Source organism: Cyprinodon tularosa, unplaced genomic scaffold (genome assembly GCF_016077235.1).
Source record: "Cyprinodon tularosa strain WSP-4 unplaced genomic scaffold, ASM1607723v1 ctg700, whole genome shotgun sequence".
NCBI classification, from domain to species: domain Eukaryota; kingdom Metazoa; phylum Chordata; class Actinopteri; order Cyprinodontiformes; family Cyprinodontidae; genus Cyprinodon; species Cyprinodon tularosa.
In genome coordinates, this window is record NW_024039453.1 from 235,685 (window position 1) to 255,455 (window position 19,771).

The window sequence follows — 19,771 nt, forward strand, 5'->3', positions numbered from 1 at the left end:
GGGTTCTGTAAAGCCCACTCCATCACTGAAAAAAGTAATGCAACCGTTTTTGGTATTTACTTAATCATATATAGTTACTTTAACACAATTCTTTCATGTTAGCAGGGTAGGACATAAAACAATTGTGTTAAAGTAACTAAATATGATTAAGTAAATGCCAAAGGGGGTTGAATTCTTTTTTTCAGTGATTTTCTTTTCTTAAAAACAAAAGCAAATTTTGTGGTATATTTGCAGCGATTGTTCATTTGGAAAATCCAATTCTGGCTCATCTTAAACTTCCTGTTAGAAGTCAGTTGAGATGTTTCTTGAATTTCCACATACATCTTCCCTCATGATGCCATCCGTTTTGGGGATTTAATCTATCCATTCGGTAGCAAAACACCCACAAAACATAATGCTGCCATCCCTCCAGTTTCAGTATTCCAGTGTTCCAGTTTTGGCAGTATTCTTAGGCATCTGTTTGCTTCCAAATGTAATAATGACCAATAAGGTCAAGCTGAAAAGTTTTTCGTTTCATCCGACCCCTGTATGTGTGTCTGAAAATACCTTTGGCCTTGAGTGCATCTGCAAATTGCTATTGATCTTTCTATGCTGCTTTTGGAGAAATTGTCTCTCCTAAATGTAGACCTTGCAGCCATTCACTTACCAGCTTCCACCTCCGTCTTGATAACGTCTTTTTATGAATGCACCAAAACACATGCTAAAGTCCCTTCTTGGCAAAAAAGGGTATGCTAAAATGCCCTCTACTTTGGTGATTATGTGCTGTATGTGCCCTTTTTTTCTTCCGCCTCTGCCATACAAAAAGTCTGTGAACGCCTCTGTTTTGGAAATCTATAGTTCTCTTCTTAATATCTTGACTCATCAGTGTTGATTCTCACCTGATGTCATACAAGAAAACAACATCCCCATTCCTGTTGCAGCAACTTCTAACCAATAGCAAGGATACTGAAAGCCATCCGGACGTTTCAACACAGATTTACAAGTAATTCCACTCTCCAGAATAAGATACAGATTTATCTCAGATTCTTGAGGGATAAAGTTATATACTGAGCAATGATAATGCTCCAAAGTGAATCTTTCAAATACAATCCATAATAGCGGAGGAGAAATGCAACACCTGAAGGTTTTACAAATTGCTCTTTCTATGACATCACATAAACTAGCAATTGCTTAATTGTGATGTCCATTCCCACTGCCCTTACAGCTTCACCAGCTGTCCACATAGTTTAGGCTCTCTATACACAGAGAGAACACATAACTCCAGTACATTGTTTCCAAGGTCCCAAGGGCTTTCTCAACACAGTGCAAGTTAAAAACAGATATAATTCAGTTAGAGAATATAAAATGGTTCATGGTTGGTTATTTTAGTGTTTTATTCTTCACTGAGCAAATTGCATACCCTGAGATTAAAGTCTTCATGACAGGGTGTTTTTGTGTTAAGTTTTTTGTTTGTTTTGTTTGTTACACAAGCTTCGGAGGAAATCTATCTACTGAAGGGTAGGCCCCTATATTTCTTTGAAAAATGTCTAGTCAAAGCTGTTCTGTGGCATTTATATTCATGGTCACATAAACAGCTGAGCTAACAGATGCATCAGTTATGAGTCTCTAAGACCAGTGAGTCATATTAAACTTTTATTTTTCTTTTACAGGGAGTAAAATGAGGACCAGAATTTGTTATTGGCATTAACTTAGTTTCTATTGAGCCATGGTTTAACTGCATTATTCAAATATCTAAATCCATCAGTCCTGACTGTAGTCCAAATCTCCCCTTTATCTATTTTTATGACGGTACTGCAGTCACTGAGGCGTTACAGTACGAAGTGCACATTAACTCTTCACAAAATCTCATTAGATGAAAGCAGCAGCTACAGTAGCTTCCTCTCCTCCTTCGCGTTTCTCTCTCCCAAATCTGCCGAGAGCCCACCCCTACTATGTCTCCAAGGAGAAATGTGCAAGAGGATGGTTAATTACACAGTGTCTAATGGCAACAGAGGAAACGTGTCTATATGTGTGTATACATCCATGAACAACTGGCTTCCTGATTTGGTGTAAGGCTTTTGACTCTCAAAAGGATTTCAGAGAATGATGCTGGTAAATAAAGAGTTTGGTTTATTTAGCAAAGCAAACACAGTTAGCCTAAATACAATCAATGCATATGTATTGCATGGTCAATTTTGTGTACTAATAAATATCTATTGTATTAATGAACCTGAAAACAATAGCAATATATACAAAAAGCAACATTTTATTTTGTTTTGGCACACCAAAATATACTCAGTGTTTTCAAAAGAATTGTTCTTGTTTAAATGTCTCCGGTAATAATGATAAAATATTACCAGATAAACACCCAAATTAATTGGTGTTTTGTTTCACTTCTTAAATTATAAATATAAATTACAAAAAACATTTATCTGAGGGAAAAGCTTAGACATCTTAACCCCTAACATCTATTCTTACCCTCTATGGCTGAAATAACTTCAGAGAAATGTGTCTTCTAACCATCTATCCACCTTTGCCTTCAGTCTGAGGAAAGTTAGCTGTGCTGCTTACTTTCTGCTTTTCCTGCATGTGCTGCCAGTTTCAAGTCACCTCACAACATCTTATTTGGTTTAGGAGCTGGGCTTTGACAAAGTCCCTCGACTTTTCATTTTATAATTCTAAGCCAAACCTTGCTGGATTTACTGGTATGTTCCAGGTTTTTGTCATGTTGCTGCTGGGTGCATCTTACTTTGCCTTTTTTTTAACCCCAGAAATGCAGCTATTTGTGAATGTTCCTCTTTTACACACATAGGGCCGGATTTATCAAAGGTTTGCGTGTATTAAAACGTGAGCTATTTCACTGCGCACGCTAAAAAATGTACAAACTGATCTATCAACAGCGTGCTAAAAGGATTTGGTCTTTAAAACGTGCTAAATAGCGCCTCTTATCCATTTAGTACTTTTTCTGCAATGAATATTCAATATAGGGCGTTTACACGCAAAAGTGCGTCTTGTGGGAGGAGAACATGTAAATATATTAATTTAGCACTCGCAAAGTGATTTATCAAACCTGAAAGCAATTTTGCTAACGGTATCTGACTCTATATTTAACACGTTTCAAAAGAAGGTGCAAATGGTCTGTATGCGTAATTGCGCACACATGGCAGCGGTTATTGTCGCAAGAAGGAGACATCGAAATGAAGCAATGAGACGCAGAGAACGCATTTTTTCACTCCGTGTGAATATTTTTGGAATGAACGAGGAAACGATCATCAAAACATATCGTTTATCCGGCATTGCCATTTTGGAGCTGTTGGGGGAACTCCGAATGGATTTGGAGCCAGCCACAAGGAGGACCCACGCATGCAGATATCACAAAACTCCTCGCAACATTGCACTTTTTTGCATCTGGGATCTCCCAATCTCGTTTTTCAGAAGTGCTGTCCGACGTTCTAAATGCCATGTCGCCCTGACGCCCTATCGGAGAACCCCGACACCCTGCGCCTGTGGAGCAACATGCCAATGCAGTCATCTTATCCACAGTCACTTCTTGTGAGCCATTTGGTATGTGCATTGTTCTACAGGCCGATACAAAACACCTGTTTTTGTTTTTTTTTTTGTTTTTTTTTTCTTACTGCGGTGAAGTAGAAATTCAGCCACATACCACCTTAGGGAATAAAGGTTGCCAAAGTTTATATATATATATATATATATATATATATATATATATATATATATATATATATATATATATATATATATATATATATATATATATATATATATATATATATATATATATATATATATATATATATATTTCTTTTTTTGGAGGGGGTGGTGTCACTGTAAGATTAAAAATTCTTAATGCACTAGTTTGCACAAACTACTTTGCCGCAAACCACAAAACGCGCAAAACCATCATTTAAATAGGGCGTCTCCAACAGTTTTGCGCCTGCCACCAGTTACGCAATCGCTCTTGTTAAATCACCCGCAAACCATGGTTCAGCCCCTCGCGCAAAATTCCACTTTGCGAGCGCAAATTACTGCACGCAAAATTGGATCTTGATAAATCCGGCCCATAAACTTCTTTAGTCTATTTGTACAGGAATAATCTTAATCAGAAACAACCTTCTGATTGTACATTGAATACATTTTGGGCCGGATCTATCAAAGGTTTGCGTGTATTAAAACGTGAGCTATTTCACTGCGCACGCTAAAAAATGTACAAACTGATCTATCAACAGCGTGCTAAAAGCATTTGGTCTTTAAAACGTGCTAAATAGCGCCTCTTATTCATTTAGTACTTTTTCTGCAATGAATATGCAATATGGGGCGTTTACACGCTAAAGTGCGTCTTGTGGGAGGAGAACATGTAAATATATTAATTTAGCACTCGCAAAGTGATTTATCAAACTTGAACGCAATTTTGCTAACGGTATCTGACTCTATATTTAACACGTTTCAAAAGAAGGTGCAAATGGTCTGCATGCGTAATTGCGCACACATGGCAGCGGTTATTGTCGCAAGAAGGAGACATGGAAATAAAGCAAGGAGACGCAGAGAACGCATTTTTTCACTCCGTGTGAATATTTTTGCAATGAATGAGGAAACGATCATCAAAACATGTAGTTTATCCAGCATTGCCATTTTGGAGCTGTTGGGGGAACTCCGAATGGATTTGGAGCCAGGCACAAGGAGGACCCACGCAATACCAGATATCACGAAACTCCTTGCAACATTGCACTTTTTTGCATCTGGGTCATTCCAGCGTACGGTTGCAGCGAGAGCTGGGATCTCCTAATCTCGTTTTTTCAGAAGTGCTGTCCGACGGGGTCGGGGTTCTCCCCCTGCGCCTGTGGAGCAACGTGCCAAATGCTGCGGGGATCTCATCCACAGTCACAGGCCAATACAAAACACCTGTTTTTTTTTTTTGTTTTTTTTTTTTTTTTTTACTGCAGCACATACCACCTTAGGGAATAAAGGTTGCCAATTTATAAATATATATATATATATATATATATATATATATATATATATATATATATATATATATATATATATATATATATATATATATATATATATATATATATATATTTACTTATTTATTTTTTTTGTTGGGGGTCACTGTAAGATTTAAATTTCTTAATGCACTAGTTTGTACAGACTACAAACTACTTTGCCGCAAACCACAAAACGTGCAAAACCATCATTTAAATAGGGCGTCTCCAACAGTTTTGCACCTTCCACCAGTTACGCAATCACTCTTGTTAAATCACCCGCAAACCATGGTTCAGCCCCTCGCGCAAAATTCCAGTTTGGGAGCGCAAATTACTGCACGCAAAATTGGATCTTGATAAATCCGGCCCTTTGTCTTGAGACTTTCTTGTTCAGTCTTGTGAACTGTCCTCAAGGTAAACTTACTTGACTAGCCAGACCAAGGGATGTTGACTGTGTTAACTAAATTTAGCAGTATAGTTTGAATTGACACCCTGTCAGACAGAAACCATTAGCCCTACACCCATTGCCACATAATCAACACATGCAGAACAGAATGAGGCCCTGTTTGACACACTATCTAACACTCATGCACACTTACAAACAGGCACACACATACAAGTTAGTGAAGACACAGTAATCCCAGCTGCCTATATGGGCAAATATTGATTCACACATTCTCAATTTGCAATGAGTGTCCCAGAGTATTTGAGTTATGTTTGTAGTGTAGCTGCTGTTCTGTTTCTGTCTTTATGACTTCCCTTCATTGGTAGTTTACTTACATTAAACAGAAACAAACAAAAATATATAGATTACCATATCAAATTCATTAGGTAATTTTCATATTTTTTAGCTGTATTACTAACCTTAAGTGTTCCTAATTAGCCAAATCAAATGCTCACAAAGCCATGACACAATCATCTTAGTATCTTCAATTATTTAAAGAATCCTTCTTGGTTTATTTTAACTAATGACTTTGAACCAAGCAATTAAAATGATTTCCCTCGTGAATCTGTTATTTGGAAAGTAGAATTTATTTTGTTAATCCCAAATTACCTGAAACAGGTGTCTTAGTTTGTCTGAAAAGTGTCAATAAACATCCAAATATAAATAAACGTGTTTTTTTGTCTAGAAAGAGGCTGAGGTCTTTGTGCTAGAATAGAAATAATATAAATAATAGAATAAAAAAATAATAAGAAATGTATGGATCTAAACATTTTCCTGTTTAGTTTCATCATAAAAACTACACCTGTGGTATGGGATTTTGAAAGAAAGAGGCTGTTTTTAATAATTTCTACAACTGTTAAAAAATAATAATTTCTATATAAAAGCTTTAGAACTGACACATGATGGACTTTCTTTTGGGGATAACTGAAAAAACAAAACAAGCAGGTTAGGAAATAGCAATAACTTCTGCTTGACATCAAAATCTATGTAATGTAAACTCTGTCATATTTGCCTTTTGGTAAGGGTACCCACTGACAATGCATTCACGATGACATAACACCCCACTGACAGAGGTTTAGATTGCACTCAAAGTAAGAGAAAAAAAAAACAATATGGGAAAGGTGAAGGCTTAAAAAGATAAAGAACCTTAACCAAAATAGCAAAAAGTCAAATGGAAGGATAACTTTCTATGTGTCTAAAAACTTATACAATTGGGCCTCATGAAGCTTAAGAAAGTTTTGAGTTTATTAAGTTTCTAGTCAACATTGAATCCTCTAGGATCTACCAATCAATCCATCCATCCATCAATCAATCAATCCATCCATCCATCCATCCATCCATCCATCCATCCATCCATCCATCCATCCATCCATCCATCCATCCATCCATCCATCCATCCATCCATCCATCCATCCATCCATCCAGGTAAATCAGTGCAGAGTTTAAGCTTTTATCATGTGAAGGGTTCAGGTAGTACCTAAAACCAAATTGTTCAGTAATCCAAACCTTTGTACCTTTTCCAAAAATCTGTGAGGTTAAACTTTGCCTGAATACATAGACTCTACTGTACACATGTATTGCACTATTTAGAATATATTTATTCAACACTTAAAGCTTAATATTAAAGTTAAAAGGAAAAGTTAATTTAAGATGAACTAAAGTCCTAATCCGTTGTTCCAAACATCTACCAATTATTTTTGTATGATGTACATGCTTTGTCTTAATGCCAGGATCTTTTCCTGGAATGTAGATTTCTTTTGAAAGGAGCATAATTCGTTTCAGTTTTTAAACTAAGTTAAATGTTAACAAAAATAATTGTCTATCAGAATATCAAATAAAAGTGGAAAAACTGTCTCTACACCAAGACTAACATAAATATGCAATGTGGGTATTTTCTCCCCTATATCAACTAGCTGTTCCATGGGGACAGTTTGTCCTAAAGTGGATTTCAAATAGAGGTAGAACTGTGGGGATTAGAAGGATCTGAAAATAATATTTCAACATAAATCAATTAACTTCACACACTGCATTCCTGGATAAAGCTCCTCTATAATCTTTTCTCTGAGCATAAGGAGCTTTCCATCAGTGCATTTAATTCTGCCCTCTGCCAGGTCCAAGCACAGCGACAGGAGAGGAAAAAATATCAGTGTAGCTTTTTCTTCTGTTTTTTTCTCCCACTGAATTAAGAAAACATGGTAGCCTGGCAAATCACTCACTCAGTCCCTGTTATATAACCTTTTAACATTCTAATTTAAATTGCTCTCGTTACTTTAGATTTTCTGTCCATTCTTTCTTGAACCTTAGAGGATATCAAGATAAACTCTTAACTCTATATCTTGTCAAGCTGCTACAGATATCCAGATCTGACACATGGATGCCCTGAGTCTCATTTGCTTCTCTCTCTTAGCATTACAAATAACAGTTTCATTTGATCCATTGCTGTTTCACTTTTGTGGACCTGGACCAGAATTTTGCAGGAATTAATGTCTGATTCTTTCCAGCCTCTCCAGGGAAAGCAGGTGTGATTCCAAAATGAGAGAAAATGGTCTCACCACATATGGTGGCATCATGTCCTGACAGGTGGGAATGCGCTGGGGTCACCTGTACACAGACTGGGAGTGGGAAGTGGCTCCCTGGCCATCTGGGCTCAGCCCTGTTCTTCTTGGAAAGTGAAAACCAGAGTCCAACCCTCAAATTTACTCACTTGATGCCACTGGTGTGTGATTAATATAGTAGCCCATTAAAAACATTAGAATATTAAATAGGTGCTTAATCTGAATTTTAAAATTCAGACTGCATAGCAGTGATATAATCTAACCAGTGTCAGTCCAAGGGCAGTGCCAGGTAAAGTTTGGCAGCAGATTAAGAGGCTGTGATGCTTTAATAGTAAACTGTTGCAGTGTTTTTTGCTGTGGTCCATTCGTCTTGATTAATTCAACAATTTTTGAATAAGACGGAACGCAGATGCAGCTGATTTCCTACGACTCAGAAGAAGGAAAAAAGGTAGTAAAAAGAAAAGCAGATTCAGTAATATATAAATTATAATGCGTTATTTTTTTAGACTTCATAGTTGGATATGTTGCTGCAAACAAAGGCCAGTCTTAACATTAACAATGAAAATTGTGTGTGTGTGTGTGTGTGTGTGTGTGTGTGTGTGTGTGTGTGTGTGTGTGTGTGTGTGTGTGTGTGTGTGTGTGTGTGTGTGTGTTGGGGGGAGCAAAAAAAAGAGTAATGAGAGTAAATATTCACTACTCACTCAAAAGAACCTAAAATTTGTAAAAAAAAAAAAATATTTACCTCAATAATTGAAAGATTACACAAAACTACTATGGGTGAGTAGAACATGATGTAATAACGTAAAATCAAGGGGCCGATGTAAAAAAAAAAACGGTGTTCCCCTTTAATGGAACACACAAATTGAAAAAGGTGTTAAGTCCAATGTAATCAAACAATCCCTGAAAATTACCTTGGACAGGAAAGGAACACAAAGTGGTTTACAAAGTGATGGCCATATAATGCTATGAGAGCACTTCTCTGCATCTACGGGGGAGCTTGTCAGAGTTGATGGAGGATAGATTGGAGCTACACTATATTGCCAAAAGTATTTGCTCACCTGCCTTGACTCACATATGAGCTTAAGTGACATCCCGTTCCTAATCCATAGGGTTCAATATGACGTCGGTCCACCCTTTGCAGCTAGAACAGCTTCAACTCTTCTGGGAAGGCTGTCCACAAGGTTTAGGAGTGTGTTTATGGGAATTTTTGACCATTCTTCCAGAAGCGCATTTGTGAGGTCGCACACTGATGTTGGACGAGAAGGCCTGGCTCTCAGTCTCCGCTCTAATTCATCCCAAAGGTGTTCTATCGGGTTGAGGTCAGGACTCTGTGCAGGCCAGTCAAGTTCATCCACACCAGACTCTGTCATCCATGTCTTTATGGACCTTGCTTTGTGCACTGGTGCACAGTCATGTTGGAAGAGGAAGGGGCCAGCTCCAAACTGTTCCCACAAAGTTGGGAGCATGGAATTGTCCAAAATGTCTTGGTATGCTGAAGCATTCAGAGTTCCTTTCACTGGAACTAAGGGGCCAAGCCCAGCTCCTGAAAAACAACCTCACACCATAATCCCCCCTCCACCAAACTTTACACTTGGCACAATGCAGTCAGACAAGTACCGTTCTCCTGGCAACCGCCAAACCCAGACCCGTCCATCAGATTGCCAGATGGAGAAGCGCGATTCGTCACTCCAGAGAACGCGTCTCCACTGCTCTAGAGTCCAGTGGCGGCGTGCTTTACACCACCGCATCCGACGCTTTGCATTGCACTTGGTGATGTATGGCTTGGATGCAGCTGCTCGACCATGGAAACCCATTCCATGAAGCTCTCTGCGCACTGTTCTTGAGCTAATCTGAAGGCCACATGAAGTTTGGAGGTCTGTAGTGATTGACTCTGCAGAAAGTTGGCGACCTCTTCGCACTATGCGCGTCAGCATCCGCTGACCCCGCTCCGTCAGTTTACGTGGCCTACCACTTCGTGGCTGAGTTGCTGTCGTTCCCAAACACTTCCATTTTCTTATAATACAGCTGACAGTTGACTGTGGAATATTTAGGAGCGAGGAAATTTCACGACTGGATTTGTTGCACAGGTGGCATCCTATCACAGTTCCACGCTGGAATTCACTGAGCTCCTGAGAGCGACCCATTCTTTCACAAATGTTTGTAAAAACAGTCTGCATGCCTAGGTGCTTGAATTTATACACCTGTGGCCATGGAAGTGATTGGAACACCTGATTCCAATAATTTGGATGGGTGAGCAAATACTTTTGGCAATATAGTGTATATGCAGCAGTAAACTGAACAAAAATCTGATAAAAGCCACAAAATCATACCAAGGCAAAGGTTTTCCTTTCATTTGCCATAAAAATATAAGAAGAGTAATAGAAACTTTATATATAAAGAAACAAAGTTATAGGCCAGACTTCAAGGCAAATTTGGAAAAAGACTTGAAAATAGTCAGGAATAGTGTTGAGTTTGAGTTCAAACTCAATTTCACAAGCTGCAGGGAGGTAGGGCTTTTACCTACCTCGGACCCTGGAGGAAATAGGTTGTTTTAAAGCAGAACCAGAGATCTGGATGTCAAGGGGAGCCTCTGACCAGCCAATTCTAGGAGGAGGCCTCTTTGGGCGGATACAAGACGCTGGAAGACCTGGATGAGTTAAAAATAAATAAATAAATAATAATTAATAAAAACTGGACAGGGCCTGTGGTGACTGCACAGCAGGGGCAGACAAGTTAATTGTTTTGGCTGAGGGCTTCTGGGGGCTGCACATCATTCATCCTTTGAAACCCGTCCATCAAATTCTTTCCAATATTTCAGAATTTAACCCTCTGCCATTAGCCAGCACTTCAGACAGGACCCTGAATCCTTCAACAACAAGGTGCCAGCCATTTCAGCACTTGACAGTACCACCCCAGGTTAAATCAGGTTCAGTACTGGACAGGGCCTGTGGTGACTGCACAGCAGTGGCAGACAAGGTGCCAGCCATTTCAGCACTTGACAGTACCACCCCAGGTTAAATCAGGTTTAGCACTGGACAGGGCCTGCGGTGACTGCACAGCAGGGGCAGACAATGAGCCAGCCATTTCAGCACTGGACAGTACCACCCCAGGTTAAATCAGGTTCAGCACTGGACAGGGCCTGTGATGACTGCACAGCATGGGCAGACAAGGCGCCAGCCATTTCAGCACTGGACAGTACCACCCCAGGTTAAATCAGGTTCAGCACTGGACAGGGCCTGCGGTGACTGCACAGCAGGGGCAGACAAGTCGCAAGCCATTTCAGCACTGGACAGTACCACCCCAGGTCAAATCAGGTTCAGCACTGGACAGGGCCTGTGGTGACTGCACAGCAGGAGCATACAAGGCGCCAGCCATTTCAGCACTGGACAGTACCACCCCAGGTCAAATCAGGTTCAGCACTGGACAGGGCCTGCGGTAACTGCACAGCAGGGGCACACAAGTTAATTGTTTTGTCGGAGGGCTTCTGGGGGGCTGCACTTCACTCATCCTTTGAAACCCGTCCATCAAATTCTTTCCAATATTTCAGAATTTAACCCTCTGCCATTAGCCAGCACTTCAGACAGGACCCTAAATCCTTCAACAGCGCCCATACGAGGCCCCTCAAGTTCAGCACTGGACAGGGCCTGTGGTGACTGCACAGCAGGGGCAGACAAAGCGCAAGCCATTTCAGCACTGGACAGTACCACCCCAGGTTAAATCAGGTCCAGCACTGAGGGCTTCTGGGGGGCTGCACATCACTCATTCTTTGAAACCCGTCCATCAAATTCTTTCCAATATTTCAGAATTGAACCCTCTGCCATTAGCCAGCACTTCAGACAGGACCCTAACTCCTTCAACAGCGCCCATACGAGGCTCATCAGATTCAGCACTGGACAGGGCCTGTTGTGACTGCACAGCAGTGGCAGACAAGGCACCAGCCATTTCAGCACTGGACAGTACCACCCCAGGTTAAATCAGGTTCAGCACTGGACAGGGCCTGTGGTGACTGCACAGCAGGGGCAGACAAGACCCAAGCCATTTCAGCTCTGGACAGTACCACCCCAGGTTAGATCAGGTTCAGCACTGCACAGGGCCTGTGGTGACTGCACAGCAGGGGCAGACAAGTTAATTGTTTTGTCTGAGGGCTTCTGCATATCACTCATCATGTGAAATCCGTCCATCAAATTCTTTCCAATATTTCAGAATTTAACCCTTTGCAATTAGCCAGCACTTCAGACATGGCCATAACTCCTTCAACAGTGCCCATACGAGGCTCCTCAGGTTCAGCACTGGACAGGGCCGGCTCACAAAGTTTTCTAAGTCCCACCGCTGTACCAGGGCTCCGGCTCTGTAATTTTTCTAATTCCCACCGCTGTACCAGGGGTCCAGCTCGCAAATTTTTCTATGTCCCACCGCTGTACCAGGGGTCCGGCTCGCAATTTTTCTAACTCCCACCGCTGTACCAGGGGTCCAACTCGCAAAGTTTTCTAGGTCCCACCGCTGTACCAGGAGTCCGGCTCGCAAAGTATTCCAAGTCCCACCGCTGTACCAGGGCTCCGGCTTGCAAATTTTTCCAAGTCCCACCGCTGTACCAGGGGTCCGTCTCGCAAAGTTTTCCAAGTCTCACCGCTGTACCAGGGTCCGTCTCGCAAAGTTTTCCAAGTCCCACTGCTGTACCAGGGGTCCGTCTCGCAAAGTTTTCCAAGTCTCACCGCTGTACGAGGGTCCGTCTCACAAAGTTTCCATGTCTCACCGCTGTACCGGGGCTCCGGCTGGCAATTTTTTCTAAGTCCCACCGCTGTACCAGGGCTCCGGCTCGCAAAGTTTTCTAAGTCCCACCGCTGTACCAGGGGTCCGGCTCGCAATTTTTTCTAAGTCCCACCGCTGTACCAGGGGTCCGTCTCACAAAGTTTTCCATGTCTCACCGCTGTACCAGGGCTCCGGCTGGCAATTTTTTCTAAGTCCCACCGCTGTACCAGGGTCCGTCTCGCAAAGTTTTCTAAGTCCCACCGCTGTACCAGGGGTCCGGCTCGCAATTTTTTCTAAGTCCCTCCGCTGTACCAGGGGTCCGTCTCACAAAGTTTTCCATGTCTCACCGCTGTACCAGGGCTCCGGCTGGTAATTTTTTCTAAGTCCCACCGCTGTACCAGGGTCCGTCTCACAAAGTTTTCTAAGTCCCACCGCTGTACCAGGGCTCCGGCTCGCAAAGTTTTCTAAGTCCCACCGCTGTACCAGGGGTCCGGCTCGCAATTTTTTCTAAGTCCCACCGCTGTACCAGGGGTCCGGCTCGCAATTTTTTCTCGGTCCCACCGCTGTACCAGGGGTCCGGCTCGCAATTTTTTCTAAGTCCCACCGCTGTACCAGGGGTCCGGCTCGCAATTTTTTCTTAGTCCCACCGCTGTACCAGGGCTCCGGCTCGCAAAGTTTTCTAAGTCCCACCGCTGTACCAGGGTTCAGAATGTCTTGCTGCCATACCAGGGGCCCGGACAGTTTGCCGGTGCGCTCTACTTGGTTTAGTCCGTGGGGGGGTGCTTAAGGGTGGGTCCCCGGGCCCGCCTGGTGCTGGCTGTTCCCCAGGGAGGTGTGTTGGTGGTCTACCTATCCAGGGAGGAGGCCCCTTGGGCGGATAGGAGGTGCATGGGAGAGACCCCCTGGAACCGGATCCAGGAAGAGATAGGGAGGTAGGGCTTTCGTAGGCGGGCTCAGGGGGTGTGCTTTGTGGGTAAACAACCTCCAACCCTGGATGGAATATGTTTATTTTTTTTTTTTTTTTTATCAAAGAACCAGATTCCTGGAGGTCAAGGGGAGGTTGTGACCAGCCTATCCGAGGAGCAGGCCTCTCGGCCGGGCAGAGGCTTGATGAGAGAGACCCCTTAGAACAAGCTCCAGGAAGGGATGGGGATGTAGGGCTTTTGCAGGCGGGCTCAGGGGGTGTTCTTTGTGGGTAAATCACCTCAAACGCTGGAGGAAATGTGCCTATCTAACTCTAACCCTAACCCTAGGGCTTTTGCAGGCGGGCTCAGGGTGTGTGCTTTGTGGGTAAATAACCTCAAACGCTGGAGGAAATGTGCCTATCTAACCCTAACCCTGGATGTCAAGGGGGGCTTCCCCAGCAGGCAATCCGAGGAGGAGACCTCTCAGGCGGGCTGTTCAAAACTCAACGCATTTCCTGACATTTTGAATTGAAAAAGCCCCCTGGAAGGGAGGAGAAACGTCTTCAAATTTGGAAACCAAGTCCAGTGGATTGTTTTTAATTTTTTTTGGAATAACTATGACCTGGATGACTAAGAACCTTCACTAGCCCTTAAAAATAGTTTTTTTTTATATTCATATCTTCAGGTAACACAGAGCACATGTCAGACTTAATAATATTACTTTAGCGATAGTTTCAAGGTGTTGCTTTATTGTATATCTCGTATCATGTCTTTCGGTTGTGCTGTTCTTTTTTCATCTCGTTACAGGTGATGAAGCAGACGGAAAATGTTTTGTCATTGTCTCCTTTCTATCTCTTCTTTCTTTCATCTTTTCTCTTTTTTTTTCTTTCTTCTTCTGTTTCTCTGCTCTATTTACATTGCAGTGTTCATATAAACTGTAAAACTCCCTGCATAATTACAATAAAGCAATTTATATGCATGAAACAAGTGTAGCAGTATGGCAATTGCCATACTGCTACACTTGTGAAAGTAAAATCTGTTTGGGTTCTTTTTGGCATCAAGACAATTATTCTTATTGCCACATTGCCAGACAGGACACTGTTTAAAAAAAATAAATAAATAAAAAAAATAAAAAAAAAGGTTTTTGCAGATAATCTCAATGTAGACTGAGTGTAAGCTACTTTGCAAAACATAATTGACAGAAGGATAAGTTTTGATGGAAACATAGTCTTATTAATATAATTGTTTCTGCTGACTTTTATTTGTAAAAAAAAAAAAAAAAAAAATGTTAATTTCCCTGCACTTTGCATAAAATCACAATAAAATGTTCTGCAGTTTCTAGTAGTGACAAGGCAAAACACTATGCATAATAAAACATACAATAATAAAATGAATGGATGCAGGTAGCTTCTACTGCCTGCAGACCTACGGACTGAAATCCTGGCCAATGTTCAGAGCTGAGATGAAGTTTATAACTTATGCTTCTTCCATGCAACATTCTTAATTTGCACATTTTGTTTTCACACTAACTAAACCATAAAATGGAATTGTACTTGAGGTAAGTAGAGCATGTGTATTACTGTGTGAGTATACTGCATATTGTAAACAGCTGAGTCAGTTATAACCCTTGACCAAGAAAGAGAAATGTTTGACGAAAGATCTCCAGAGTCTTTCAGAGCTCAAGTCCTACAGCCACGCAGCAGACTGATGGGATGAAAACCTCTTTGATCCTTCATCTGTGTGTCTCTGCCCACGTTCCATATGCATTTTTTGTATCCAGTTAAGATGGTTTTCTAAGATTACTTTTGAAAATGCTTTTTAAAAAATCTCTTGCCACTCAGGCCTCTGCAGAAATAGTGCAAATGTCAATATTGTCATATTTTGAGAATGTCTCAGATCAATTCCTTTGACACAGATACACTGGTTCAAAACCTGTTTGTCCATATATTTTCACTTGTTTGGCTAAAGAATGGATGCATGGAAGCCAGCACAAGTTCTTCTACTCACTATGTGTATTATTACAGCTTTGACTGTTGGGATCAAAAGGTGCTCATTTGACTGGTAGGTCATCCGGATAAAGTACGAAAACAGAACTTAAATGTTAATTTACTTACGTTCCCAGCACTTCTTTGAAGTCATAATGTTCTTTGATCTCTGATGTCTTCTTTTTCCATCCGTTTCCATCCTCTCCAAGAGGCATCCTACAACCCTGATTGGATTCGCCACACTAAAACTAAAGGGGAGAAAGAACTAATTTGGGGTGTGTCCATGCAGGTTTTACACAGCTACATGTACGAGCTAATAACTTTTACATAAAGAAGCGTATAATAGTAACCGTAAAGAAAAACTGAAATGGATTATTTAAAAACATTTAAGGTAATACTAATACATGTTTTCTTATATTCTCCCATACAACACGGGGACAAATCAAAGGCCAACCAATAGAGTATGACACAAAATCCCTTCGTAAATAATTTCAACAACTTTTTACTTTTTCATCTGATTCTACTTTGCATTATTCATGCATACATTATATCTTCAAATCCTTTAGGATCACTGGTGCCTTGGCATGCCGCTTCTTCCACATATATATCCATATATTGATCTCAATCTCAGGTCTTGATGCCACAAATATATATATATATTATATATATATATATATATATATATATATATATATATATATATATATATATATATATATATATATATATATATATATATATATGAACACATCTGTCTTGGTTCACTTATAACATCACTTTGTAAAGCACCCTTTTGTGATTTCCATACGGTGAGAAAGCAAACAGACTATCTAGCATACGAAAGAGGGAAAGTAATAGAGCCTATAAGAAGAGCTGCTGTACCTACATGGCATAGTTCACTTGGTTTGATCCACTTTTAAAATATGCAGTTTGAAAATCCAGTGTGAAACCAAATGAAGGTGGGATCCACAGCAATGGTGTATATATCAGTAAGCAGAGACTGCGCTTGCTTTGGGGCCCCGTCACTGATACCTAGAGGCCCCCTTCTCAATTGTGAACTAGGACGTCTCTTTGCAGATGTAATGGTGAGAAAAAATCCTCTGAAACCCACCTGATACTAGGTTAATTAACCAGACCTCATTTATACCCCAACACATGCCAAATTTCAATATGATATGGTGAGTTTAAACACGACACCAATAGCAAAGCAGACAGTGGTACTTTTAATTACTATGTCAGTAACTGTGTATAGTTCATTAGATGTTTGGTTAAATAATACACTCATATAATATGTTTAAAACCACAATTAAGATCTTGAAAGAACAATGTATTTTAGTATTTTATTCTTTGCAATATGACTTGGAATTATGGGTAATCCAGAGTGTAGATTGGGGTGTTGTACTTCATATTGGGCCCACCCTGATAATGTTAATTACGGGCCTATTGTTGTGTCGTTACGCCATTGATCAACAGTTTATAAACTAAATCTGTGTAGCACAGAATCTATGGTCAGTATACATTTATCAAGATAGGATCTTATCAGTAGTTTAGATGTTGAACTAAGAGTTTAACAAACAGGCCAGATTTCTTATGCAAAACAGAGAAGAAGCTGCAAATCAGATTCCATCTTATGTTGTTAGTCAGAGATATCATTTGGATACATTTTACATCTTTACAGGATACAAGATTATCTACACAATGGAATGATATAAAATAACCAATAGAAGACTTGATATAACTATTTGACACATTTTGTAGATATCTTGTGGTGGTGGTACAGTAAGTAGTAGGCCTATGATGCACAAGTTTCTTGTCTAAATTGCATCACCTTGCTATATAATCATCAACATATTATTAAGCTGTTTCCCAGCTGTTCTATAAGATATATAATTGATCCTTGTTGGTTTTTATAAAAGCATCCAGGCCCGTAACCAGCATTGAGAACACAGAGGTTATGTCCTCGGTATTTTCCTGTTTTTTTTTTTTTTTTATTCAGAGAAATGTCAAACTATATAATGAAAGTTGTTCTGACTTTGATTGGTGTAAATATCAGCATGCCTTCTCATTTCTTTTAAAATAAAAATAAAGTCCACAAATGTGATATATTGCTGCAAGTCAGATTCATTTCATGCACATGCATGGTGATGATGGTGACAATAATAATAGTAGTAATAATAATTCAATATTGATAACAACAACAATAATAATATAGTATAATGATGTTAATAATAATAATAACAATAACACTCACTCATACTCACTCACTCAAATACTCTAATTTAGTGAGTTTTGGAATTGTTATAATAAACATGTTCATATTCACCTCCTTGATGGGCTTGTGATTTAACTCTCTTTATTCACGTTTCCAAAATATGTTTTAAAAAGTCACCATATTAGGATGTTTTTTTGTCAAGAAAGATTTATCGCAATATTTGACCTCGGTATTTCAAAAAACCTGGTTACGGCCGTAAAGGCATCCAAGGTTTTGCTTATAAAAAACTGTTTTTGAACCTATATATAAAAAATATGCCCTTATTCCATTGGGATAAACCCACTAGAATCAAGTAATCCCTAAACTAAGTTTAGGTGCCTTTAAACTAGCAAAACTGAACACCTTGCATGACAGAGCTGCTGGCATGAAAATCTTTAGTTTAGGATGCTTTATTTAAAACATATAGATTTTTAATAATACAATGCTTATTCTGCATTGATTGCTGTAAATTATATATCTAAATTGTATGCATTAAAAATGCTACAAGTTACCAAACTCGGGAAAACCTTAAAACAAAAAAAAAACACTTAAAGGACTTCAAACGTGACAAACAGTAACTTCAGATCTTGCTGCTTATAGCCTAATTTAATCGAAAGATAGTAACTGATCATTTATTTTAAAATATTGTCCATTGAAGAGGAAAGTCGCACTAAAGGATCAGTATTCCGTTGCAAACAAACGCATGGTTGGTAGAGGGACACAAGCTGGAGAACCTGTGCTATATTTAATTAACATCTGAAGCTTTAAACAGTTCAGAGGGAGGAAAAAATAGAATAAAAACATTACACATATTTAATACAGAGACATGCATTCCAATAGCTAAATACCCCTGAGTAACATTTATCAACCTGTTCTGCATTAAGGCTGCAGGGCGTGAATGACATGCAAGTAAACTGAGTTTCTACGCAATTCAACCATTCACTGGTGCCATACCCAACACTGAAATATGTGTTTTTCAGGATGCAATTACGAAACAACTCCTTGGTATAAAGAGAGGCAGAGCGGTGTGGGTGTGCAGCCTGTTTACTGCAGCGCTCAAGGGTATGGCAGTCAAATATAGGCAGCATCTTTAGGTTGAATCAAGAGGCTGCGGACATGGAGGCGCACCGAATGCGCTGCGTTTTACGCAGCATGGAAAGTACAAGTTAGTGCATTTGAGAAAAATCTGCATTTGGAAGTAAAACGTACCTAAATGGCGATTTGTAGCTGTGCGGTGCCCTGCTTTCCTCTGGGAGAGATGTGGTTGCTGAGCTGGTGCGCAGCGCTGGATGCGCTCAGACTTCTCCTGACGTCAAGAAATCCAGACGTCTACGGACGTAGTGTACCAGAAAAATCACTAACTGTTCTCTTTAGCGACGCGGATCTGCAAAACTTACGATCTGGTCGTCGAGCCACTCTCTGTTAAAATATGGGAGGTGCTTTCCTATTTATTATTTTTTTTTTATTAGATATCTGCTTTTGTGGAGCGTGTATGTTCTGCAGTTTTACAGGGATTTTTTAAACAAGCTCTGCCTATGATATGAATAATGTATCTGTAGGAAAAGCATCAGAGTTTTCCTCTTTTGCAGAACAAAATATTACAGACTACATCTGGAAAGACTTTTTGTTAAATATAATTTAAACCCCAGTCTTGAGGTAGCTAACGCCTATTTTCTCTTGAAAATGCATTTCAGTTAGAGAAATTATTTTCTTTAACTAAAATGGTTGTGAGATGCTGATAAATAAAGGAAAAAAATTAAAATTAAATAGCCTACTACAATTAATAGTTGGGCATTACAAATAGCTTAAGTCTAAACATTAATTTTAATTTGTTAATTTGTGTTTTCGAGTCCTAAAAGTTTTAGACAAAAGTTCAAAGCTTAAACAACAGTGCCTTCA

General features: G+C 40.0%; 1 protein-coding gene across 1 annotated transcript in view; it reads right to left on the reverse strand.

The window, feature by feature from the left end:
* Window positions 1–19,295, reverse strand: part of camk1a (calcium/calmodulin-dependent protein kinase Ia) — a 38,543-nt gene extending 19,248 nt beyond the window's left edge. Inside the window, exons 1-2 of the mRNA XM_038268526.1 lie at window positions 19,082–19,295; window positions 15,751–15,869 (exon numbers count right to left, since the gene is read on the reverse strand). Of these exons, the coding sequence (XP_038124454.1) occupies window positions 15,751–15,836 (86 nt within the window). The 5' untranslated portion in view covers window positions 15,837–15,869; window positions 19,082–19,295. The remainder of the gene's footprint in view (window positions 1–15,750; window positions 15,870–19,081) is intronic.
* Between the last annotated feature and the right edge of the window lie 476 nt (window positions 19,296–19,771).